Here is a 27981-nt window from a genome sequence, read left to right on the forward strand (position 1 = left end):
TTCTCTTATAACCAGCTCCTGTTCCCTGAAACCTCTGTGTGACTCTCCTTGTGGTTTGCAGCCTGTCTCTCTCTCTGTGTGGTCGCTCATGACTTAACTAAAGGTGAAACTTTTAAGTGACTGTGATGGTGGTCGTAGAAGATGTGTTGGTGCTTGTGGGTGCTTCAGGCAACTCGCCTCCACTCCTCGCCTCAGTGCCCCCCAACAGGCTTCGTCTCTGATGCTCTCTTGGTGGTTCGTCCAGGCAGCCGAGCTGGAAGCCTTGTTGTCAGTCACTAAGACCCAATGATTTGTGCTTCCTGTCGGGGGGAGACTCGGTGGGTTTTTGTCTCCTGCTTTTCAGCCAGTTCCTTGTCGTGCCCATCCCTCTTTTCCTGACTTCTCCTTCCTAACTGGACATATTATTCAGGTCTGGATTTTTAATTCTGACTTTCATACTACATGGAAGTTGGACAACATTGCTTTTTATTCATGTGGACTTTCACTTTCCCCCTTTGTAAGGGTTTGTCACAGAAAAAAGTTTTCTCTATTTCTGATGTTTATTTCAGTATAGAACAATGATGAAACTGTGAGACAAGTGAAATGGGACTTAATTATCTGTCTGGAAATTCTTATGCATCTCAAAGGCTCTCTGAGTGAGAAATTACTGTGGATGGCAATTAGGTTCCCAGTTCCCAAACACACCAAGGGGGCAGCTCCCACAGGCCCTGCTTTCCAGCCTGTCCTGTTGTGGTCCCCCCCCCCCCCCACCCCACCCTTTTTGCTTCAGTGGCCGCTCCCCGCCAGGTAGCTGCTGTTCTGACCCAAGAGCTAGCAGATAGGTAAGAAACTGACTTCTAAGAAAAGGACCTTAGTTTAAAAAAACTTTCTAACCTGACTTCTTTGTTAAGGTGTAAGGACTCGGAAGCACCCAGGGGCTTCTACTGTCAGATAGATCCCGGGAACACAAGGGCGTCTATCTTTCTCAGAGCCAAGAAACGTTGACACTCAAGTGTCGGGACATTTGGCAGAGACAGAAGTCCCCAGTTGCTTTTGGTGCTGAGCAGGTATTCTGGGTGGCAGGGCTCTAATTAATTATTAACCTACATGTGTTAATAAAACCAGGGAAGTACTGGTGAGCAGAGCTGCAGATGCTGCCCCCTGGTGGAATGCCTGTGGTTGCGCCGGGAGGAATCGAAGGGAACTCGGGTTATGTCTTTGAGAGGAAGGCTCCTTGGATTCCTACTGGTTGTGGTATAATTGGTACATTTTACTTTGCAAGCTCATTTTGTAATATTATGTGTATAGAGTGGATGGCTACTTGCTTTAAAATTTTGATTTGGTCATATATGCACATAGTATAATGTTTTTTAAAAAGTACACAGTGGAAATTTTCTTCTTTCCACCCTGTCCCCCTCCCCAGAGACAGCTACTTTTGCAATTTTCTTTTGTGGCTTTCAAAGGATTATTTCTGAATAGTTATATTTCTATAACTACATATATAACTGTACACACACACACATTACTATACAACTGTATAATACAAAATGTGTACACAATTGGCAACATGACTACATATTTTTCAGTAGTTTCCTGTTTTCTTTTAATCTTCTTTTAAACATAATGAAATTAGAACCTGGGACTGGGCAGAAGTGGTCCTTGTACAAAGCAACTACTGCTGGGGAGCATGAGACATGTGGTGCAGAGGAAATGTCTCGTTGTCTGACATTGCAGCAGTCGCCTCCAAAATCTTAACCCCACGACGGGCCCCACTGGAGGACCTCAGGTGGAGAGGACAAGCCAGTCACACCCCCAGGGTGTGGAACCTGGTCTCACTGGTCATGTGGTGGGTGGTTACTGGTTTGAGCTGGGTCCCCTAAAACTTATTTCCTTTTATCTCTAATTTACTCTCTCTTACAAGCAACCATTCAGGTGTGTATAAAGTGTATCATTTAGGTCCGTAAGTGTTCTTGCTGCATATCTTGTTTTGTAAATAATTTCAATGTATGCAAAGGGAGTATAGCTACTTCATTTTGCTTCCTAGTTTTTTCACTAGGCTCTAAACGTTCCATCTTTGTAGGTAAATGTGCATCTAGTTTGCTGCTACTTATCCTCGTGTGGCAGAACTGAGATTTTGAAAACAGTTGAAGTATTGCAGTGACCTTCACCCCAATTTTTTTACCTTAATTTTTGTTCATCACAAACAACACTTCAAAACAAACTTAGGAAACCCTAGAAATCCACCAACCAAACATATTAACTTCCTTAACTTTTTCATAGGCAGGCACACCTGACATAGTTATAACAAAAAGCCATGTATTTTTTGTATTATTGTTTTATTTACTCTATTACATCAACATTATTTTGCTAAGTTGTCTTCATAAATTTTGATGGTTGCAGCTTCACAATCTCTTCTGTGAAACAACTTGTAAGTTGTTCATTTTTTAATATCACTGTGATTGAATACCTTCATGCATATAGTGTTTTGTTTTTGTTGTTTTTTTCTCTTATATTATTTAGCCAGAATAGATATGCACTAGGAGATTTTGGAGCTAAAGAGAGAAATTATTGTATGGCTTATGATGCAAGTTGCCTCTTACTATATCCCCAGAAACGAATGTAAGTGTCAGATTTCATTTAAAGCATCCTTCTTTTATTTTTAGAGTGTTATATACTTAGAGCTGTTGCCATAGGAATTGATTTATCAAGTGCCATGGCGGTCAGCAGAGAAACAAGGAACTCCAGGTTCTCTGTCTTCAGAGTGAGATGCAGAGCGTACCATCTGCTACCTGTATTGTGCATCCTTTCTGTTCCGCATCCCTCCTGGCACCAGTGCAGTGCGGGTTTAATCACCCATCCTTCCACTGGCTGTGGTCAGGATTGTCAGGAGCCAGTTCATGTGCAGCCCCGCTTCAGTCTGGCCCAGGGCGTGTGAGAACCGTAAACTGTAAATGTGGACACACATATGGAAAAGAAAAGTGCTTGCGCTGCTTCTACTATCTGCTCATCATCCTTTTCCACTGGAGGACTATTAAAAAGTGGCTTGCTGCTTGTAAAGACTGTGTGCCTGTGAAGAGGAGTAGGAGTGGAGAGTGGGAGACATTTGCAAGAACATATGTTGGATTCTTTTCATTTTGCTCTTAGTGATGATGATTGATGGCGTCCAGTGAGGCCCTGTTTGTCACTTTCTTAGTTCAGCTGGCGGTGGGGGTGCGGGAAATCAATAAGGACTGGGCAAAGGACATAGGTACAGAAGGAAGGGACTCTTGATATGGTACTGAAAGTGACATCTCTCACAATTAAACTTTTCTTTTTTTTTTAAATTATTTTATTGTTGTCCAAATGCAGTTGTCTACACTTACCCCCCACAACTCCCCTCCACCCCAGCTGTAGTCAGGATTGTCAGGATCCCCACTTCCCTCCCCTGATTCCACCCCGCCACCTTGGTTTTGTCCATGTGTCTTTTATAGTTGTTCCTGAAAACCCTTCCCCCACATGATCCCTTCCCACCTCCCCTTAAACTTTTCAGCAGTGTCTCCTTGTGCTATTACTTCTCTACTACCTGCTGAGAGCTACTTTTTTTTGATCTTTTAGACTCCAGAAAAATCAGCCTTTATATCTCTTCCTCATTCCCCATCTCCAGGAAAGGGTTACCTTTGAGCACAGGATACCTGCAGTTTCAGGGGAGGAAAACAAGGAAGAAAATCCATACTGGATGCAGTGTGTGCCAATTAGGTTTCTTATATTTTGAAATATGGCCTGGCTCTAGTTATGGCCTTCTCTTGGTGTTTTGGAGTACCCATTATTTAAGAATTCCATATTGAATGTTTGGTTAGGAAGCAGAAGAGGGCTATAAAAAGAGAGTCGAGGGTAGGAAGGAGTTCTGGCAAATTAGATAAGTTTACAATGGTTTCATTAAGCTTGTTGTTTTCATTTCCCTGCCTATGCTGGGGCAGATAGATGTTTAAAAGTGCAAGAACAGTGATTATTTCATGGTTAGATCACGTGCACAATGCGGACAAACCCAGGAAGGAGAACCTGCTTCATCAAGTCTTTGGTTGTTATTTAGGCCAGAATTTATGCAGAAGCCTCAGATGAGGGTTGATTTGCCAGGAAACTGCTGCCAACAACTTTCGGTTCATTCTTAGTTACTTCTTCTCTACACCCCACCTCCTGGTTATCTTGCAAAACAGAGAGTGCTTTGAACTGCAGTTGAATGTCACAGCCCTGTCCCACCTGTAGTAAATGCTAGGGAAGCCAGGCTGACAGAGCCCAGCTTTTGAGTGCAGGTCTTCAGGGCACTCTGGGCTGCTGCTTGTCCTGCAGGGCGGGTGTCCTATGCCCCAAAGTTTCCACCCAGAGGACTTTGGACCTTATGCATTTGTGTCAGTGTGGCTGTGCTGCTTGGGAGCCCAGTGAAGACAGGGAAGACGGCCCCGGGGACACTGCTCTGTGGTGGATCCTTTGGAGCATTGTTCTTTCTTTAAGCTGATGCTCCCCTGCCTGCTTCCTTTTTGTAAAAGTTGTTTCGTGAACACCTGTTGCATGCAGGGGACTTTTTAACCAGGTGACTCCACATATGGTATCTGTTTTAATTCTCAAGGCATTTCTGTGAGGTCATTGGTATATACCCACTGTTCTGAAAGGCAGAAATTGTGGCCCAGGTCGATGGTTGTATGCCACAGTAATCACCACTAAAAAGTCACAGAACCAAGTTCGAACCCAGGTTTTTGGGAACCCAAAGTCTAGTGCTCAGCTGAACCCCACAGACACCCCTGAAAGCGAGAGCAGCCTCTTCAGCCAGTCCCAGAGAGGATGTTCACCTTCATCTTCTATTAAAGCACAGGTGCGCCTCACTGTGGGAAAGCAGAGTCCATGAAGGTCAGAACTGGCTCATTCTAGTTTTTGAGAAGCCTTCACTGTGAGTTTCTGCTTCAGAAGTGAACATTCCTGGGCAGTGAGCATAAGCCCTGTTTATCGCGTTCATCTTGAAGAATTTTCCCAATTGAGAACTTGTCCAAGCAGAGTGGGGTGTGGGGCATATGTGCACTCTATGGCAACAACCTGGGCTGAAATCTCAGCTCCCTAGCTGTGTAACCTTGAGCAACTTACTTAATGCTCTGAGCCTCTTGCCTTCCCTATTAAAGGGGCATCATAGCCATCTATCTCATCGGGTTAGTGTGAGAGTGTATTCATTCATGCAAGTACCCGGTACCTGCTCAATGCTGAGCAGTGTACTAAGCAAATGTGAACTGCCATGGTGTGTCGGCATTGTCGGTATCATGGGAGCCCTGCTCTAGTGGAAAACTGGCTCACAGACATATATAATATTAGTATAACCCCTACTAAATACCAGTTAAGCTTATAACTTGTGTGGGGCAGTAGAGAGTATGGGTTGGCGGCGGGTGGTGGGGTGGCAGGACTGAGTATCACTTGGCTTGGATTAGCTGAGTGGGTGCTACAGACGGCGGGGACAGGAGAAGGCATGTTTGACCCAGTAAAGGGCTGGGCTGGTTGCAGCCCTGTAGAAGTCTGTGTGGCAGGGGACAGCTAAACAAATAGTGTAGAAGGACAGGTGCAAACAGTGAATTACGTGGGTGATTGGGTGAAGGGTGGCTCTAGGGTATGGCAGTGAACGGTGATGACAGTGACAGCTCTCATGGGAGGTGCTTGCTAGGTGCCAGGCACCATTCTCCTGCTTTTCTCCCATGGACTCCCAACAGCCCTCTGGAGCTGTCATCGTCCATTCCTGATTCACAGAGTAGGAAACCAAACACAGACAAGTTATGCCAGGCCCCAGAGACACACAGCTGGCAAGTGGCACAGCTTGGGTTCAGCCTCAGATGCCTGGCTCTAGAGTCCGTGCTTTGAACCATGTGCTGTGTGCCTCTGAAGACAGGGTTCTTGCCCACAGGGAGTTGACTCTCCCGGTAGGTGAGTCAGTCAAACAAATAAATGTAATATAACCTGCCAGGTTGTAATAAATGTGAAGGAAATACAGTTGGATAAGAGGTTTTAGAGGGTGGTGGGGATTGATGTTTTAGTTAGTGTATTACTTGCTTGGGCTGCAATCACAAAATACTATAGACCAAGTGGTTGAAACTATTATCTCATGGTTCTGGAGGCTGGAATCCAAGATGAGAGTGTCGGTAGGATTAGTTTCTTCTGGGGCCTCTCTCCTTGACTAGCCAGATGGTTGCTTCTCCCGGGTCCTCAGCGGTTTTCCCTCTGTGTCCAGCCCTGGTGTCTCTCTGTCTGTCCCAATCTCCAATACACCAGTCATTAGATTAGGACCTACCCAAATGGCCTCATTTAACTCAGTCACCTCTGAAATACCCTCCTTCAAAATACAGTCAAATTCTGGGATACTGGGGTTAGGACCTCAACAAATGAACCTGGAAGGGGCACAGTTCTGCCCATAACACTCCACCCTTAGACCACCAAAATGTGCGTCATCCTCATGTACAAAATGCATCTAACATCCCAGAAGCCCCAAAGTCTTCACCTATTCTGGGGTCAACTCTAAATCTCACCCAAATATCAGCTAAAGCAGGTGCAGGTGAGCCTTGAGGAATTATTCATCCTGAGGCAAACATTCCTCTTCAGCTGGGAGCCTGTATAGGCATTGATTGACATTGTCATCATAAAAGGAAGAAATCAGAAAGAAGAAAGGGGTCACGGATCGAAGCAAATCCAAACCGTAGCAGGGCAAATTGCATTTGACTTTAAGGCTGGAGAGTAATTTCTTAGATGCTCTGTCCTTTGAGCCCACCAGGGTGCTGGGCCTGCCTTCCAGATGCACTGGGGCTGCATCCTGGCCCACAGTAACCGAGGAGGAGAAATATGGGCCTGTGGTGGGAAGGGCAGCCCTGTTAAGCTCTGAGTCACCTTCGGGGTCATTTTTTCCCCTTATCTTGATACACAGACAGATAGTTCTATTGTCCCATCCCGTAGAATCCCTGAAGCCTAAGGGCACTCCTTCATTTTTACCCTCCCTCTGTCCCCTTTCATTTGCCGTACGTTGCCGTGTATTGTGCACTCCCATGTGTAATGTGCATCCATGTGTTTGGTCCAAACATTCAGGAAACAAATCTTCCATTTTAATGTTTTTAATTCAATTATTTATTTATTTATATTTAGATACTTGGGGTTATTTTTGTATTATAAAGGAAGTTTAGTGTTTATTTTTGGACATATCATGGTACAAGAAATTTTCTACAACAAGTAATTATAAAAGGTATTTCAGGTACTGCCCATGTATAATGCACATCATTGTTTTTCCCTCAAAAATTTGGGCAAAAAAGTATGCATTATTCATGGCAAAATACGGTATGTTTCTGCTGATACAACCCCGTATCTGTTCCTGGCTCTTGCTCAGATGGGTGATTAAGTCAATGAGTCACATTCTTTATGCACTGATTGTCCAGCTGTACCTTTTATGTTCTCTCCCTTTCTTATTTTTTTTTTTTTTTTGCAATATTGATAGGGTGAGAATTCTCCAAATCTTCAAGTTATGGTTCCTTTTTGCTTGACAATCTTTTCTTCAATTTCTCTGTATGCTCTTGCATTTACTATGAGCAAGCAGCAAAGACGATCCAAGGTTTGCTCTCGCTTTGCTCTCGCTTTGTTTCACGTATTGTACGTGTTCATCAGCAACAGTCCTCCTTTACTTTCTAAGCCTTAAAGCCAGGCTCTTGACGTGGTTAGAGGGACCTGAAAGGCATATCTTCTCGATGTTTTCCTTGACAGGGAATCCCATTGGTCAGGTGTCTCAACCCACATGCTTTAAAAAACAAAGCTTATAGTGTTTTCTTTTTGCCTTCTCCTGCTTTCAACCATCATCACAAACTAGATTAAGTCACAAACCATCATTTTTCCCTCCCCCACCGCAAGACTCCACCTGGGCTCCGGTGTGAAGAACAATCAGCAAACAAGCTCTCGATTTTTGTAAAGTTCCTGGGAAGAAATACACTGTATTTCATTATTGAACATGATACGTGCTCATGATAAAAAGTGGAGACTCCCAGGTCAGTTGTGCGGCGCGCTCCCCTGCATCCCCGCTCCCCGGGGCCAATGAGGCCGAAGGGGACAGTTCTGCCGCAGCCTCCAGGGAATGAAAACGTTTTCCCGTGAGCACTTAATCTCATCCTTCTGACGTTTTACTATCTATTGGCCCCAAAGGTGGCCAGTTACACTGTGCATATGAAAATATCTGGTCTTTGTTTTTATGCTTGTGTAAAATATTTCATATGCGGATTTTCAAAACATTTAGAGAGAGAAAGTAACTTGTAACACTTGAAAGTTCATGGAACAGGGCACTGCACTGAAACAGGACTTTGTGTAGAAAAAACACACTTTCTGGGTTTTGGCCAACAGTTCTACTTTCAGGACATTTATTCCATACAGTGCTGCATGATAGAGACCGAGATTTATAGTTGGTGATTTCCTGAATAACAACTCAGATAGCAAATGCCTCAGTGAACAACTTTCATATGCTCTGCAAGGCACAGAGTAGCATAACAGAATGGATCGTTTGTCTCAGGATTTTCATGAGTTTGATTTTTTTATCTCTTGCAAGACAAAATGGCATTAGTTATTTTTCTTTTTGGCCTAAAGCTAAAATTGGAAAAATATCACCTTTATCTCCCCTTCATTCTTCCTCCAGCATCCTCTCCCCGCCTCCTTCTTCTCCCAGTCTCACTTGGGTCAGACCCTATACTTTTACTTATGGAAACTACCTCAATTCAAAAAAAAATTGATGGGAGACTGCTTAAATGATAAAAGGGAAATTCCTTTTACTTCCATTTTGTTTCTATATCTGGTAATTGCTCCAAATTTTCCTTGCAGAGAGAGGAGAAAATAAGCAATACTAATAGGAAAGTAGCCCTTCTACCTTTTAAGATGCTCATAAGAAATGGCTTTGACTTTGGCTTTGGGGGGAGACAACCAGTTACTGGTGTTGTGGTCAGTAGGAGCAACCAATAGAAGGAACAGGGTAGAAGCAGTAAGTGCAAGGTCAGCAGGAGGATGCATGGCTGGTTCTGGTTTTCATTCCTGTGGATTTTCATGTCAAATCTGAAGACAGGTATTAGATGAATATGAAATCTTTCTAGCTTGATTTTATGTATTCATGTTTTCTGTGTTATCATACAGAAATCACAGACATATAGATCATTGGAATAGAATTGAGAGTCTAGAAATGCCTTTCCACATTTGCAGTCCATTGATTTGTTCAGCAAGGGTGCCAAGACAATTCAATAGGATAAAGTGTAGTCTTTTTAACAAATGGTGTTGGGACAACTGGATATCCACATGCAAAAAATTAAGTTTGACTCTTACCTCTCACCATATACAAAAAATAACTGGAAACAGATTGAAGGCTTAAATATAAGAGCTAAGCTCTTAAATATAAGCTTTCCTCTTATATTTAAGAGCTTAACTCTAAAGCTCTTTGAAGAAAACATGGGTAAATATTTGTGACCTTCAGTTTTGCTATAGTTTTTTAATATGACACCGAGAGTACAAACAACAAAAGGATAGATAAGTAGGACTTTGTCAAATGTTTTTGTGCCTCAAAAGACGCCATCAAGAAACTGATAAGCCAACGCACATAATGGAGACATATTTTGAAATCATATATCTGATAAGGGATTTGTATACTGAGTATAGAAAGACCTCTTATAACTCAATTATAAAAATATAACCTACCTAAAACATGAGCAATGGACTTGAATATACATTACTCTACAGAAGATATTCAAAAGGGCCATAAGCACATGAAAAGATACTCAGTATCATTAGCCATCAGGAAACGAAAATCAAAACCCTAGTGAGATATTATTTTGCATCTACTAGGATGTCTATACTAAAAAACAAACAAACAGCCATTTGTGTCAAAGAGGTGGGGCAATTAGAATCCTCATATAGTACTGGTAGGAATATAAAATATTGCAGCTGCATTGGGAAACAGTCTGGAAGCCCCTAAAAAGATTAAATATTCTACTTCTAGGGTATATGCCCAGGAGAAATGGGAACATATGTCCATGCACAAACTTCTATATTAATGTTTAAGCAATGTCACTCATACTAGCCAAAACGTGGAAAAAACCCAGATGTAGATAAACTATAAATAGATAAATAAAATGGGATGTGTCCATATTGTTCAGCAACAAAAAGGAATGCAGTACTGATACATCCTACAGATGAACCTTGAAAGCAGTAAGTAAAAGGAGCTAGTCACAAAAGGCCACATATTGAATGTTTCCATTTATATAAATTATCCCAAATAGGCAATTCATAGAAAGAAAGTAGATTTGGTGGACTGGGAATCTGGGGGTAAAGGAGGAATGACCACTAGTGAGTAAAGGGTTTCTTTTTGGAGTGATGAAAATGTTCTAAAATTGGTGATGGTCTCACAGCCCTGTCAATAGGCTAAAAAATTATTGCATTGTACACCTTAAATGGGTGAGCGTATGGTGTGTGGCTTATTTCTCAGTAAAATTGTTAATAAACAAACAATCATATTACATAATTACAATGTCTCTGAATTCCGCTGTAATTTTGGACTCAGGGACCCAAACAAGCGACCCGTCGCCAGGACCTCCTAGGATTGCAGAGCCAGACCTGCTGAACATCAGGCCGGTTGTCTCTGCGTTGTGACTGTTGGAGGGAGTTTGATCCCAGCAGATCATAAAAGTCACACTTAGAGTTTAATTGGTTTGGCCAGATAATGTGCGTTTGTGTAAGAGATAAGCTACTGAAGTTGAGGTTGGCAGTAAGAGTTTAACTCTTTCTCATGTAACCTTATTGGGAAGAGTCTTTGAGACCCTGCCATGGCTTGCAGGAGCTGTTACGGAGGTGACCTTATCTGGACAGGCTGTAAGCTTCCCGCACCTAACTGCTGCTTGTGACAGCACCCACAGAGGAGCCCAGGCCATTTACTCTTTATTATTATTATTAGTTTTTTTTAAGAGAGAGAAAAAAATCCATTGTTGTTCCACTTATTTATGCATGCATTGGTTGCTTCTTGTATACGTCCTGACTGGAGATTGATCTGCACCCTTGGTGTATTGGGACGATACTGCAGGGGTGCCCAGCCTGCAGCCTGCGGGCTGCATGCAGCCCAGGATGTCTGTGGGTGCAGCCCAACACAAAATCATAAATTTACTTAAAACCTTTTTTTTGCCCATCAGTTTTCATTAGTGTTTGTGTATTTAACGTGTGACCCAAGAAAAATCTTCTTCTTCCAGTGTGGCCCAGAGACGCCAAATGATTGGATGCCCCTAACTGAGCTACCTGGTCACTGCCAGGGCCAGAGCACTTTCTCTTGTGGGGTAGATGACAGGGAAGTCTGCAGATGGTGATCCTAACAATACCTCTTTCATATGTGGTGGTCTTGAGGATTAAGTAATAATCCCCACAAAATATTAAATCCAGGTTCTAGCACAAAATAGTGCTTAATAAATACTAGTTATCATTGATGAGAATAGCATCATGTTTGACTTTGAAGGCAGTGAAACGAATATATCTCCACTGATGCCTAGAGTTGCACAAATGCTACATTTGTAAGTCTTTGGCCGTGTCCTAAAAGGTTTTAAGTGTGAAGCTTGGAGCATTTTCTTAGGCAGGCAGAATCTTTCATTCAATACCAATTTACCAGGTACCCACTACATATACACATGTTGGCAGGCACAAGGGGTTATAAAGAGGAAGAAGAGGTGGCTGGTGCCTTCGCAGAGTTGGCTCCATCATAAGCATTAGCAACGACTGGACTTTAAAAGGGCTGTAGCTCACCTAAGCTTTTGGTGTCATTAGTGTTTTAAGCCAAGTAAGTGTACATGTATTCTGATACAGACAAAAGTAAATGGGATTACCTTTTTTTAACAAGCCTGAGTCTCATGTGTCACACTTCACGCTGGTTGGTGTTGTAGCTTCCAGGCCCCAGCTCCGGTCAATGGCTTCTCTCCCCGCCCCCTCCGCCTCAGTCTGTATATCTCTCCCCACCCCCACACGTGTACCCCAGCTACAGGACTGTCGTAAGGCAATGATACAGTGCTGCATGAGAAAGAATTTCCTAAGTTTTTAACATAATCATTTGAAAATAGATTGCATTTTAATGTGAAATAGCGTAACTAATGCTATAGTTTGTAGTTAGACTAGACACTCAGTCTGCTGCAATGGCTTTTAACTTGGCCAAATTTTTATTAAAATGGCCACAATGTTGATTCCTTAATTATTTTTAAGTTTGGCCAGTCTGTGGCACTCATGCTTCAGTTTATCTCAAACAAGGCTCGTATGAACTGAACCTCCCTTACTCACCCTGGATAGGACACGTGAAAGCCAAGTCCACCATCTCCTTGTACCTGTTCCTGTTTTCCAGCCTCACAGCCCGCTAGAATGTTAGGGCAGGGGTCATCCCACCGCCCTCACTCTCCCCGCTTTAGCAGAGGAGAAAACTGGGGCTCAGACAGGCGAGGGAATACGTTTGGGGTCTCGCAGTGGACTGAGACCCTGGGGCAGAGAACTCTCTTCACGCCAGGCCCCTAACCCCGGCTGCTGATATTTTTCTTTCCTTCTACCCTGTTTTCTAAGATGTCACCAAGTCCTGTTACCATTTCCTTGAAATGTTTCCTGGTTTCCTCCCTTCCCCTTTTTTCCTGTTTAATCTTGTCCCTCAGTTTCTCACAGCGGGAAAAGCCCGACAGAGCGCTGTGTCTCCGGGACATCCATCATACAAGATTAATTTTCTCTAATTGCCACTGTCAGCATGTCACTCTGTTTCGAAGCTTCAGGAGCCCCTGCTTCCTGTGGCAGCAAATATCAAAACTTCGCTCTTGTGCTTGGTCCTCCCGAGCCCAGCTCCCCTGTATGTGCCCAGGTGCATTTCATTTCTCCTCCTGAGCCCCAAAGGCCCAGGTGTTCTGTGGGTTTTCTCCCTGAGTCGGTCGTGTGTCATTTATGCTGCAGGCCTGTCCAGCTCCCTGGCTCGAGTGTTCCTCCTGCCTTTCCAGATACTCGTTTTTCAAGACCAAACCCTGGTCTCACCACCTTTTCAGTGTTTTCCCATTTATTGCATTGATAACCCTCCCCCTGTGTTCCCCAACTTTTTCTTCTTATGCACTAACACGTGGCATTGGGCATAATAGCTTCTCATATATAGATCTCAGGTCTTTCTTGCAATTGCATTGCTTTCCCAATTATTTAATGCTCTTTAAAGGCAGGGCTTATGTTTATGTTTTTCTCACATATTCCATGCTTTACAGTGCCTAATAAGTGGTCAGTAAATACTTCTTGCCTGTTAGGGACTCTTTGAGCTTTAAAGGATGCTGTCCAGAGCTACAAGCAGCTCAGTCATTTTACAGTGTTCGCTGCTTGGATCGGGATCAGTTGTTAATATTGCAGAACAGTGCTCCAGTGTCTGCCAAATGTTGATAGGATCAGCCACTGTTGTGTTAATGATCCTCTGGGGGTATTAGCCGTGGAGGTATTGTGCGCACACTAACAGTTTACGGTTTGTTTGTGGATAGGTTGCAGGGAGGTGGGGAGCTCCCCCATGGAGAGCCCGCACACCTGCCTCTTGGACCTGGTAGCAGGGAGTAGTCCTTGAACGTGGATAGGGAATGGCGTTATCCTCGTAACTCAGCAGATTCTCGGCATGCCAGTGTGAAGTGGGAGCTGGCCTGGCTCCCCTCCCACAGTGTGTCCTTGAGCCACTAATGACCTTGGTGCAATACTGGCACCATGTCCTCAGATTTAACCTGATCTTATTCTGGAACATATTTTCAGAACCCAGTAAATCCTCTACCTTCCCAAAAAAGTAAACGTGTGATAAGTGCCTGATATTGGAAAAAAGGAACATGTATTATTTAAAGAAGACCATGTCTGCTTTCTGCACTTTGGTGTTCCCTTGCATGTCCTCCTGCCTTTCCTGAGAGTCATTCCTGGACTGGGGCACTTGCAGGTTTTACTGCACCTGGCATTGTGCTCTCCCCATGGCATAGCCCCTGCAAGAATCTCCTCTGCAAAGGGCTCATAAACCCAAATCACTTAATTCTGTCCCGTCAGCAGGACTAACTCCACCCATACAAAATGGTTTGGCTTTTTCCCTCTTTGGTACAAAAGAGAATTGGCAGAGGCTCAGGGTTGACAAGCTCTGGCATGGTAGTGAATTCAGGGCCTCTGGCCTTGTGCCCCTTGTTCAGCTTGTGTTCTGAATCTTTGTCCCACCCAGAAAGTCCTCTCTTTCCGTCTGTGACGCCAGTCCTGCTCCCTTAGTTCCTGCCTCCATCATACGTACTGAAATGCTGCATCTCTTCACTTCTAGAAAGTCACCCAACTGGGGTCACTTGACTGTTTTGTTTTTTTTTTAATCCCTTCAGGTGGATGGAAGTCTGCTTACTGGAAGAATTGCCACCAACCACTGAGCTGGAAGAAGGGCTCCGGAACGGAGTTTACCTTGCAAAGTTAGCCAAGTTCTTTGCCCCCAAAATGGTATCGGAGAAAAAGATCTATGATGTGGAACAAACACGTTATAAGGTAACTGAGATCTAATTGGTTTTGCCTTCCAGCTTGGAGTGAAAATTCAGTATTTTATTTCCTCTCCCTTCTTTTAGTGTGTCTATAAGAATTTTGAGGGGGGTGGGATGTATGTCCTTGGCCTTCAAAGCCCATTAATAACCATTCCCGAGGCAGCAGCAGTTTTAAAAAGCAAAGCGTTTGTATTTCCAGGCCGAGGCTGAGGGACCCGCGCTTTGTGCGGCTCCCCCATCACTCCTTCGTGGAGGTCATTTTTATTAGCACCAGTAAATGTCAGTGTGTGGGCACTCTGCCCCCCTTTTCCTCACCACCACACAGTTTTATTACTCCCCTTATTCTCATCAAGGAATAAAATACCCAGCTGGGACTTGAACTTGTAGCCCCAAAGAGTTAGGGCCAGTGTGATAAAATGAATAGTAATGTTGAATAGTCAGGTAGGAATTCCTTTCCATTTGGTATTTAAAACAAAATACGATTAACCTTTTTATATGCAACCAGTTTTCAGAATTATTTCACAGCTAATTTGAGAAGGCATGTGGGGGAGGACACAAGACTGAAATAAACACCCATCTTATATCAATTAAAAAGTTCTGATATTTTAGAGAACGTGTCTAACTATTTACAGGTAAAGTAATATATCCAGGGTTTGCTTCAGGGTTTGCTGGGAGGAGCTTGCACAGATGATCCAAGACTGGCCGTGAGTTCGTAATTGTTGAGGCTGGATGGTGGGGGCGTAGGTTCGCTACACTGTCCTGTCTGCACTGTTATGCTCAAAAGTTTTCATGGTACAGTGAGGGAAGAAGTGAACACTGACCCTTCATTAGGTTGTGTCTTCAAAAGGGAATTTTAAAATGTGTGATGTTTCTCTTGTCTGCCTCAGATCAGGGTATCTAAACCTTCTTTGAAACTTGATTCTTTATTTTCTTAGTAAGTTCGTTCTATGGATGTTTTTCTTCTGCAGACTTTCAAGTATCCTTAAAAGTTGTTTCTCTTACAGCCGCAAGGATGATGTTAAATCTAGTTGAAAGTCACTCTTTCCCACGTATTGCAGGACTCACAGCACCCTTCAGTTGTTATCGAGGCGAAATTTGTTTTAAAAATATGTGTGTTCAGAGCAAATGTTTGAATAATCACGTAAACTAACAGCAGACAAGAAGAATTAACAAATCTTTTATGACAAATCTGTTTTCATGGTCTAGTCTAAAAGGTAACTGAACAAAAGTTTCTGCCTTGAATGTTATGAATAAGGGTTTGCATTTGTTAAATGAGTTGAGCTTATGAAGTCATATGTCTCACCCAAGAGTTTTCAGCTCATTATAGCCTTCCACAAGACTTTAATGAAACAATGACTCAGCCAGACAAAATTAGTTTTTTAATTTTAAAGCACAGAAAAGCACAGAAAAAATTATTTGTATATCCACATCACAAAATAAATTAATGTATGTCCACACTTTAGAGCGTGATTTTCCTTTTTTCTCTACAAACATTGTTTGCTACCAAGATCTAGGCCTATTAGTACAAGACCAACAGCCAGGGAGATGTGATGACAGAGTTAAGCTGCAGCCTACTCTGAAAGGGAATTGTGGGTATTTTGTGTTGATGCCATGGCTGGTGAGAATCGGGAGGAAGGACACACCTTCAATGGAGGTGAGCCCCCGAGCAGAGAGTGGGCTCACTCTTTCTTCCCCCTGGGACATCAGGCACCTTGACTGTAGGCGTCTCTTTCCAGTTCAGCTGTGGATTCCCTCCTGGTAACTGAAACAGGCACAGTTTCCTGCTGACCTTAGAGATCCTACTATTTCGAATAAATGACAACTTATCTCTGGGATAGAGATGGGAAATATTTCTGATCTTTTGTTACAAAATTAAATGCCTGTGGGGCCTAGGCAGGTGAGTCATCCCTACGTTGAACATGGTGAGAAAGGGAAGCGCTGTGTTTTGCCCTTCCCCACCCCGTCAGGCCCCTGGAAGGCTGGGGTGCCCAGAAGAAGAGCTGCTAGCAGAGGGGTGGGAGGAAGGGAAGTAGCAGAAAGAGAGGGTGGATGCCAGCTGTGATGTGGGAGAAAACACAGGACAAATGGAAACTACTCCTCTGTTAATAAATCACTGGAGAAAAGAGGTGGGTTTTTTTTCCCTTTTATGAAATTCCTGAAAGTGCTTAATGTCCCTGGATGGGAACGTTTCTTGATTTCCCATGTAATCGTAAAATTTTTATTTTAAGGCCATTTAATTTCTTTTACAAAAATGAAAGGAAATAATTATCAGTGAACAGGAGACTTAATTAATGCCCTGTTCTTGTGTTCTTCAGGACTAAACCTATCACATAGTCTTTTCCCAGGATCACTAAACCCTGGGGCTGCAGCAAAGATGTGGAAACCCGAGGGAATGCTCAGTAACCCGGGCCCACCCTTGATGTGCCATCTGGAAACCATGAGTTCAGGGAGCATGGGCTCTCGCTGCAGGGTCTGCCTAGACTGCAGCCATAAAACATGACCCGCCTGCTAGGCAGTGTGCCCCCAGCACGAGCTCTGCCCCCAAGCTCTAACGTCCTCAGTTTGGGCACTGGCGCCTTTGAGTGAAGCAGATGGGAGCTTTCGTGCTGCCCCATGCTCTCTGCCAGCTTATGTGCCAGCTTAGAGGCCCCTTTTCATTTAGGGTTAGAAGGATGTCCTAGGTCTTTGAGTTAAACCTTCCAGTGATGAGTATTTCTCTGTCTACCTCCAGCCCCAGTCTGGGTCCGAGTTACATGACCACACCAAGTTTGCCATGCCCCCTGACACTGTCCCTCTTGGATACACCATGGTATCCTGGGATGACTGTCTTATCACGAAGGCAAAAACCCTCTGTGTCTTCTCTGCCATATCCTTGGTGAATGGCACAGGGTCTGGCTATGGTGGAGAAATAGCTGTTGGATGAAAAATGAATGACAGTAGTTTGAAGTAACCAAAGGATTCCGTTTCTTTTCTTGTCTTCTATGCTTTGTTCCATACTTAATCGAGGTACTTCAAGTTTGACACCTTTCTTTTAAGTGTGATGCTCACACCTCCTGCAGAACCACCTGATGGGTGTGTAGAAACACATGGACTCCTAGACCCCAACCCATGCTACTGAGTCAGGCAGAATCTCTTGCCCAGAGACACAGGACATGCATTCTTAATAGTCATCCCAGGTGATTCTTTTCTTATGTACTACTAAGGTTTGAGAACCACTGCTCTGTGGCAGATAAACATGAATATAATAAATTTTAATAACGTTATAGGGAAAGAAGGTATAGTTGTACTATGATAGAAATATACACAAGGCAGAACTCATGCAATCGTGTAATACGTATGAGCACCTGCTGTGTGCCAGGCACTCCAGACAGCGTGGTGAGCAGGGTGGATGTGGCTTCATGGCACTTACAGCTGGAGAGACAGACTGGAAGGGAGTAGACATTGCGAATCGTGTGAGTGTGAAGGAAGAAATTGACAGATAGCAACCAACAGAAGATTCTTCTCTGAGGAGCCGTTTCTCTCAGGCTGGAAGGATGAGAAGAAAATCATCCATGGGCAGAGCTCGGGGGAGGGAGTGGGGGAGAACAGTCCAGAGAAAGGGCCCCATTTGCGAAAAGCTCCTCAAGGAAGAATAGAGCTTGGCCGAACTGAGTGTCCGCCAGGCTGCACCGAGGGACGGTGATGAGAAATAGATCAGGAGGGAAGCAGAGACAGATCAGGAAGTCACACGTGGAGGATCTATGACTTCATCCCAAGTGCGGGGTTGGGGGAGGGAGGAAGCCTTTGAAATGTTAAGCAGAGGCATCCTGGTGCAGTGTGTGCTTTAGAAGGATCTGTCTGCTGCTCCGTGTGGTTCAGAATAAACTGGAGGGAGGAGGAGGGTGGAGGCACAGCAGAGTAAGGGGGATTATTCAATCCTGGTGACAGTGGCCTGCACAGCCAAGAAGTAAATGGATTCAAGAGGGAAAATAAAGGGTGAATCTTGGAAAACGATTGGAAGTGGGTGGAGGGCAGTGAAGAGAAGACAGCCAAGTGGACAGTGGGAGACTGCCCAAGAGAGAGTGGTCAGTCCTAAAAGGGGTGGGTGGGGCAGTGAAGAAGCCAGAAATGTTTCTGTGGTGAAAGAAGAGTATTCCCAAGCAGACTAGCCGGGCAAGGGAAAGAAAAGGAGGAAGAAGGCATTCCTTGGAGAGGGCTCAGCCTGACAAGGCTCAAAGACGAGGAACGGTGTTCCAACTCTGCACAGATCATTCTACACTTGTAATAAGTAGTTGGTGAACATTTTGGTGAGCCTCAGATAGGGGAAGCATATGCATGGTGGTTAGTAGTATAAGCCATGAATCAAAATATTTCAGTTGGACCTCACCACTAAGTTTGCCTCTGTGAGCCTCAGTTTCCTCACCTGTCAAGTGAGAATAATAATCATAGTAGTGTCAGCCTTCGTGGAGACACTGCAAGGAACAAATGTGACCGCCCATGGGAAGCACACGGCACAGTGCCTGACAGAGGCGAGCGCACTATGAGTGTGTGAGGTGGCGGCGGCGGCGGCTCTGAGGCTCGGTGCGCAGTGAGTTGAACAGAATTTGGACTTGGAGCCAGGAGTCTGGCAAGCTAGCCTTGGCCCTGAGCTTAACAAGCTAGATCCACTTGAATGCATCTTAAATACTTGGGTCCTCGGTTTGCTCATCTACCAAATGAGCAAATTAGAATAATTATTGGTTTCTAGGCTACTGGTTCTAAAATGCTTTGATTCTACTATGTAAGAAGTTACCAATCAAAGAAGACTTAACATAATTCCTTACCTACGCAGTTTAGGCAAGAATAACCTTCCTTGCTGTGTTGTAACAGTTCGGCAGTGGAAAATCAGTATATACTGCCCAGTCCAATGCCTGAAAAAAGTGTGGTGGATGGACGACAACAACCCTTGGCTAAGTATGACTACAGATAGGCCACCTAGTCTAATATTAATATGTAGGGTTAGTGAAGAAAACGGATGAGCTAAAAATGGTTATAATGGACTAAGGTTATTCTGAGCCTGTTTAGAAGACCATTTGTGTCCCAGTGAAAGTAAACTTAGTAGATTAAAGATGTTTAATGCAGTTCACTCACTGAAGCTTACTTCTTAAATGTGCAGCTTTGGCTCAAAGGCTCTGAAGCCACCGGTCCTCAGGTGTGTCAGGTGGATGAAGGCAGATGCCTAATTACTACGCTCAGTGTAGAGCTGCGGCCAAGATGACCGCCCTTTCACCCAGTGCCTCTGACATGACCTTGCAGGGGAGCAGGGGAAGGGAAGTTTCAAGCCAAGTGTTGTAGCATAATAATTACAACAGCCAACATTTATTGAATTCTTAAGTATACGTTGCCACAAGGTGCTTCGTGAATATTCTCACTTAATCATTGCAACTCAAAGAAGTTATCCTTTCATTTTATGGCTGAGGAACCAAGATTCAAAGAAATTTATAACTTCCCTGAGGTTACCTAGCTAATAAGACCACTATATGGGTATAGTACCTGTTATATGGTTTGAAATTCTTGAAGCCCACAAGCTGGAGAACCCCAGAAATCCACCTGGGGTCAAACAAAATTAGTTTTATTTCACCCACTGTAGCAAGAAAAATGCATACCCATGGAGTCATTAGGAGGAGAAACAAGAAGCTTGGTGTGTATCTGGGCTTGTGCTGGGTGATGCTAATAAGGATTTAGGGAAGTGAGGACCCGTGTTATGTATTGGGTGTTGTCAGGAGATGGGGTCAATTTGGTGTCTTGGTAATTTTTATCTAGGACATGAGTCAAGAAGCAAGTTGTGTTCATCTTAGTTGGGAGGAGGAGGTTGGTTTTTTTGTTTGTTTGTTTTTGGGTTTTCTTGTGGTGCCAAGGGTCTTTTCTATGTCTTGATGAGATTGTGGATTGTTTCCAAATGTTCCTCCATGGCCACAGATTGACTGTGTCTGAGAATTGTTTGCGTTCTGCCAGAGTTGTCTGTGCTGAGTTACAAACCCCCAGACACTGCAGCCTGGCTGTTAGCGGCCTGGCCGCTCGTGCTCGGTTCCTCCCCCTCCCCTCACTTCTCCCCCTCGTTCTGGTTATTTCATAGTAACCAGCTCGTTCTTCCCTCCAAGAAATAAGCCAGCTGCCATTAGGACCTGTGTTCTCTGGGGTTCTCTATACAGGGAAAGTTTTCAGATCTGGAGAGACCTCATCTTGAATCCTAGCTCAGCCACTTCACAGCTATTGGACTTGAGACAAATCACTTCGTCCTTTTGGCCTACGTTTCTTCATCTCTATAACATAGGAGTGATAATCACCTTGCAGGGTATTTTGAAAATTAAGTATAATTTATATAAAGTATTTGACCATCCAATGCAATCTCAATAAATAGTGACCACTATTTAAAAAGTATAAACACTTATCAAATGTTAATTTGCTTATATTTCTTAATTTCTAAAAGCAACAAGTATACTTTTTGTTAAGTAAACTATTCAGTTGTAAGTCACAGAAGATGAAAAGAACCAGACTTTCTGAATGTAATTATTATACTGTTCTTATTTTTTTGTTTTCAAATGGATAACATTGTGCTATTTATTTAACTAATTAAAAATACAAGACCATTTTAAGCTCCCAATGGTTCGTTACCTGATACAACTCAATGGGAAGAGGCAAGTATGCCGTATTTATACAATATGAAGGAAAAAATGACTGGCTGATTAGGACTGTGAAGAAGAATGAATGATATAGAAAGACTATTTTTATTATATAAGTAGAAAAGATCTTGTAAAACATTTCCACTAAAGGTTTACTTATCGTACAGGCCAAGATGAGGGTTAAATTACAGAAAGAATAGTTACTAAAATTAGCTTAGTGTTGTGGATAACTTTTTTCATCTTTGTATTTTCTATATTTTCCAAGTTTTCTACTGAATATTACATTAACAATCAGGAAAAAAATGATTTGGCAGAACCAGAAACCACAAAGAAAAGCATTTTATTTAGTCTTCGAAAAACCCTGTCTGTTTTTTCTGAAGTTACTCGGCTTCTCAGCTGCGGTTGCCAAAATCTTGACACCGTGTGTGGATGTGTGTATATGCGCACACATGCATACATATGTCTCATAAAATATCCTCAGGCATGTGCTATACATTAAATAGTCTTTGAGATGCGACGTCAAATGTGTGAATAATGGAAACTGGAATGATCTATTACAAATGGTTGGAGTGTTGCTGAATAGTGTAGTCTCCTTACTCTGGTCTTCAGTTGTTTTATGTGGGCTCTAATAATTTTATTCTAGGAGACATACATTTGAAAAGCATCCCACTAATGAAAAAAGTTATTACAAATGACTCACGTTTTATGTGCTTTCTGCCCCCCCCCTTTAGAAGTCTGGCCTTCATTTTCGACACACAGATAACACCGTCCAGTGGTTAAGAGCCATGGAGTCTATTGGTCTACCCAAGGTAAGCCTTCAAACATGGGAACCTGAACTGGGAAGCCAAAAGGGGTAGTCTACAAATGCATCATTATAAAAATGATTTAGCAGACTGGGCATATTAATACAGGAGATTGCCTTAGTGCCTCAGGAATGAGAAAGGTGAGGACTCAACAGAAACTTAGAAAGGTCCATAAAAAGTAATAAATGGCAAGAACTCACAATGAAGTATGTGTACAGATCAAGAGCAACCATGCAGAAGTGTATATAAGTTAAACAAGGTCTTCCCCTGGATGGTGTGGCTCAGTGGATTGAGCACTGACCTGCAAACCAAGGGGTTGCCAGTTCAATTCCCAGTCAGGGTACATGCCTGGGTTGCAGGCCAGGTCCCCAGTAGGGGGCACATGAGAAGCAACCACACATTGATGTTTCTCTCCCTCTCTTTCTCCTTCCCTCCTCCTTCTCTAAAAATAAATAAATAAAATTTAAAAAAATAAACAAGTTCAGAACAAACTTTAGCTATAGATAGTTGATTTAAAATAGCCACTTCCCTTTTTCTGTAGGCATTTAAAAAAATTTTATTGATTGATTTCAGAGAGAGAAGAAGAGAGACAGGAGTGGAGAGAGAAAGAGATTTGTCATTCCACTTATTTATGTACTCACCGGTTGACTCTATGTGCCCTGACCAGAGATCGAACCCACAACCTTGGTATATCGGGATGACACTCTAACCAACTGAGCCACCTGGTTAGGGCTTGTGTTGCCATTTATACCTAAGATTCCTGATCTCATTGTATCACTATAAATTATTATTATAAATTTATTTTTTATAAATTATTACTATAAATCATTATATCACTTTAAATTTTAAAGGCTAGGGAGTTATAGTTCTTACTCCTGAAATAGATCTTTTAAATAAAACTCATTCAGCAAACATTCGGAGCTTGTTAAATTCAGAGCGCAGGCCCTTCAGCCTGTGCGACAGACAGGCAAGCAGGGGAAATGAGGAAATCATTTCATTGTATAGAAATTGTAGAGCTATTTCTTAAACATCTTATTTTGTAATAATTATAGAATCACAGGAAGTTGCAGAAAGAGAACATCTACACGGACTCCTGATTTAGCCTTTCAGGGTACAATGGTGACATCTCCCAACTGTCATACAATCGTGAATTGACATTGGTGCGTTACTGTTACCTAGACTACAGACTTTATTCAGTTCTCACCATATTCTATGCACTCATTTGTGTGTAGGTGGGAGTTCCAATAAGTCTGTGAAGACGTGTGTGGCCAGCACCACAGTCAAGGTCCAGACACCACAGGGGAATGGACCTGTCCCTCCCCTCACCCTGTCCCCAGGCCACCACTAATCTGCTCTTCATCTCTCTTGTTTTGTCATTTTGACAGTAGTATAGAAATGGCATCATACATAAGGTTACCTGTAGTGATTGCCTTTTCTCATTAAGCACAATGCCCTTGAGGTCTATCAGCTTTTTGTATGCATCTATAGTTCACTGCTTTGTGTTGCTTAACATGCACACCTATTTTAAAGAAACAAAGCAGGAGTGGTCCAGCTGGAAGGCAAGGCTGTAGGCTACTGACTAACTAATTGTTGTTGTTATCCCAGTTTGCAATTAAAAACAACCCTCACAACAAAAGCAACAGATTTCTTTGTGTAAATTATGCTTGCATATATATAATATTTTTGCTGATATCAGTTTTAGCTTAGCTTATATTATCTCAAAAGAATCAATATTGACCTATTTCTACCAGTTTTAAGCCCTTTCCTTGCTCCCAAGGGCCCAGAACATTAAATGCTGTCCCCTTCTGGACACTAGTTATAATATAGAATTCATATTTCTAGATTGTGATTTAGCAAGTACACTAGGTGCTGGGTGGTAAACAGAGTAAAAAAGAAATTGCAGTAGGATTTTTCCGAAGCGACATAATTTAGACTAGGTGATTTCACGTTTGAGAGATCTGATTTAAACCTTTCCAATTGTGTGTAAGTAAGGCCAGGTTTTCCTTGATGTTAAGTCAAACAAGTGGTCCATATAGCAGATTCTATTTTAACACTGATTTTAATTGTGAAGTCACTGGTACATTACCAGGATGAGAAACCGACAGTGTACAGCAATGTCCTGATGTGTGTTTGCTATTAAATCTTCAGTCCATTGGTGTGAAGGGCTTACTCTGTTCTCAGCCCCATGCTGGGTGCTGGGGATACAGTGCTGAACGAGACATTCTGCGGAGGCACAGATTGATCCCATCTCCTTGCTAACTGATTTTCCAGGAGAAATGTAAATAGAAAAGTTTCCTGTTTAAAGAAAAGGGAGGAGCGTTTATCCTCTGTTTACACAGACAACTTTAAACCTGGTCACACTCTCCTGAATTGGGACTACTCTTCTCATTGACACTCTTAACAGCAAATGTGTTAAAAGACGATTGGAAAGACCTTGGCAATTTCCTAGGCAACAGACATTTCTTCAGGTGCTCAGTGACTATACATTTGTATCCCAAGAAACTTTGCTTTTTTCCCTTTTCTCAGCTTTTTTCAATGCCCAACAGAAAACTGCACTGGAGTATCAAATACTGCCTTATGGTGCATGATTTTATTTTTATGTCAAATTTTATAAAATGTTTACTGAAAGCAAGTAATACCAATATGCTTATCTTTTTTAGAGAATTTATTTATTTATTTTTGCAGAGAGGGGAAGGGAGGAAGACAAAGGGAGAGAAACACTGATTGGTTACCTCTTGTGTGTGCCCCAGCCTGGGACCAAACCCACAACCCAGGCACGTGCCCTGACCAGGAATTGAACCAGTGGCCTTTCACTTTGCAGAATGACACCTACCCAACTGAGCCACACCAGTCAGGACCCAAAATGCTTATCGTTTTTTTTTAAGGTTTCCTTCCTTCCTCCCCCCCATCCTTCCTTCCTTCCTTCCTTCCATTTATTTTTAGAGAGAAGGGAAGGGAGGGAGAAAGAGAGGGAGAGAAACATCAATGTGTGGTTGCTTCTCATGTGCCCCCTACTGGGGACCTGGCCTGCAACCCAGGCATGTACCCTGACTGGGAATTGAACTAGCAGCCCCTTGGTTCACAGGCCTGTGCTCAATCCACTGAGCTACACCAGCCAGGGCACAATATGCTTATCTTAATCTTAAATTATTCTTTTTTCTTTTGTGCTTAGGAACAGGTAAGTTTGGCACCCTGTTCTGAAATGTCTCTTACTAGCCTTTTAGCTTAGAGCTTAAAAATAGTGTAAATAGTGTGAAGTGTACAGCCTTAATGTCCTGACCTTTCAATCTAGTAACTTTAGATTTAGATGTTTATCCAAAAGAGGTAATCAGGTGTTTTGAAAATGCAGGGATGTTCATTGCAGTGATTTATAGTTGGGGGGGAGGATTGGGGGCAAAAATGTTCAACCATGGGGAACTGGTTAAATTATGGTTAAAAATAGGAAGTAATCATACATCCATCAGAAATAATGCTCTTAAAGAATAACAAAGGGGTCATGTTCTAGTAAGTGTTTTAAAGAGGTTTATGATATGTACAATTTTGCTTTTAAACTCATACATGCAAAACATTTTTAAAAATCATATACAGAAAAAAAAGACTGGAAAAAATCCCAAAATACTAATAGTGACACTAATAGTGATCTGGAGGTGGGTTTATAGGCATTTTTCCTTAATACTTTATTTATTTTACAGATTATATTTGGTGAAATCTATAGCTTTAAGCAGAAAAAGATATCCATGTGTGTGCATGTATGTAATACATATTCACAGAACTGGGTAGCCAAGTTCTTAACAATGTAATAAAATCCTGAAGAAGGATGTTTGTTTCTCAAGCCAGCAGACCTCTGGGCAGTCACAGGAGTAACTCCGCTCCAGAAAGCAGAGTCGGCACAGGCTCAAGCCTTGTGGAATGAAACAACCACCTACCTAACTAACCTGGTGGACACAGCCTTCTTGGAGAGGCATCTGGGAACCACCTCCACTGCGCCCATACCCAACGCCCCCACACACACACTTACTCACTTGAACCACCAGGTGGCGCGCTATCAGGCAGGGGATCAGATGTGGTGACTGGTCCTCCTATAGAGCAAGATGAAGCAATAACTGAGAGATCCCTGTTCCTTGAAATAAATACAGAACATCAGGGACAATGACAGTAAGATCATTTGGGAGAATTACAATAATTTGGTGAATAGCAAAGCATAATAGAAACATTGTTTCTTTTGTTTTCCAGATATTTTATCCAGAAACAACAGATGTCTATGACCGGAAAAACATACCAAGAATGATCTATTGCATTCATGCATTGAGGTGGGAAAAATATAACTAAAAGTCTAGAAAGTAAATTTAATCTTAAAATAGAAAGTAAATTTAAATAAAACTACAATTTTAATTTTAAAGGAGATCTTAAATTATTTTAATAACTCAAGAACTTTTTATTAGATTTATTTTGAATTTGCTGGTACAAAATTAGTGTAATTGTCACATAAAGACAATTATTGAACTTCAAAAATATTTTTCTGCCTTTTTAACCTAAATCAAAATAGAAAGCCTTAAAATGAGTAAAAGATCTGTAAATATAACATGGAGAAAATTTAAGTTGAAACTTCCAGAGAATCTCACAGAGTGCTAGAGTATTCTTGGATTACAATGAAGTTTACAAATGTAACCAAAATATATCAAATGAGCAGCTTTAATGGTCATTAGTTTAGTTTGGACACTCTTAAAAATTATCAGTTTGGTTTAGTTCTTATTGTAGATTAATAAAATTCAGTATAATTTTTGTTTTCTTTGTTCAATAGAATTTGTATCCTAAGGGTAAAGGAGACACCTAGAAATTGCTTTAAATTAGTCAAAGCAAGATACATTCATTGTTTAAAAGCAATTGTTTGACAGCTAGTGGGGGCAGTGAGGAGGTGGAGGGATTGAGCAAAAAGGAAAAAGGACTCGTGGACTTGGAGAACAGTATAGTGATTGCTGGGGGGAAGGGGATTAAATAATATTGGAAAAATACAATAAAGATTTTTTAAAAGATTAAATCGAAATAATTAAAAAATAAAAGCAATTGTTTGATAAGTTAATTTTTGAAAATGTTAAAATTCTGCTAGTTCACAGATCACTTTTAACCTTAATGTCCTGGAAGAAATGTGATTTTTAGATGGTAGCAAAGATGATTTTAAAAATCCAGTTTATGGCTCTGGTCTTGTGTGCACACAGGTAGGTAATGGCTGGAAGACTTCATGTCTAATTACATTTTAAATTTCTTTTAGAACATCTGCATTGTGTTTATATCACTAGAAGTCATTTTCCTGGCAGAATCTTCTGCCTAGAGGTTTATATTAACTTCTTCCTGGCTCTTTTCCTCTCCAAAGGAAAAGGTTTCTATAATAATTCATTGCAATTCTGGCCAGCTAGAGAAGAATTTTGATTATGTCATATAATTTGACTTTTCCCTGATCAGTACTCTTGAGATTTCTTTGGAAGATGACAGTTGCTAGAAATAGAGACCAAATGTAGGTACCTACATTCTCTATGATTTGTTTTTCTAATAATTTAGAACTGGGGGGGAAATACCTCTATGCCTGCCTCCTCATATGTGGCTAATGTATCATTATGCCAGCAGGTTTTCTAAAAAGCTTTTTGTGCAAAAGTGCTTATTTTGAGGAATATTTTCAAATGTGTTGTCCAACATTTTTTGTCAAATATCTCTCAGCACTCAGCAAGATCACTGAACGCTATGGTTAGTGTTGTTTTTGTAACCTGCAAAGCCAGCCACCATTAGTTAATGTCACTCATATCCATGCATCATAGTGCTCATTTCCAAATCCATACCACACTCACAGGATGTCTTGTATACGCTTAAACTGACTTCCCGAAGTGAAGCAGCATACACAGAAATCCCAGCTGAGTTCCTTCCGGGCAATGTCACTGTGCTACAGAAATTACATAGAACCGAGCGGAGGGTGACATTGTGTTTGCTGTAGTTTTGACAATGGCTTGAACAGTCTGGTATACAAAACAAGAACAACTT

The 27981-nt window shown here is 42.2% G+C and overlaps 1 protein-coding gene across 1 annotated transcript in view; it reads left to right on the forward strand.

Annotated features, from left to right (window-relative positions):
• Positions 1-27981, forward strand: part of IQGAP2 (IQ motif containing GTPase activating protein 2) — a 267241-nt gene that overhangs the window by 121841 nt on the left and 117419 nt on the right. The window contains exons 3-5 of the mRNA XM_036020440.1: positions 14358-14514; positions 21880-21957; positions 26185-26261. Of these exons, the coding sequence (XP_035876333.1) occupies positions 14358-14514; positions 21880-21957; positions 26185-26261 (312 nt within the window). The remainder of the gene's footprint in view (positions 1-14357; positions 14515-21879; positions 21958-26184; positions 26262-27981) is intronic.

This window comes from Phyllostomus discolor, chromosome 3 (assembly GCF_004126475.2).
Source record: "Phyllostomus discolor isolate MPI-MPIP mPhyDis1 chromosome 3, mPhyDis1.pri.v3, whole genome shotgun sequence".
Classification (NCBI taxonomy): Eukaryota; Metazoa; Chordata; class Mammalia; order Chiroptera; family Phyllostomidae; genus Phyllostomus; species Phyllostomus discolor.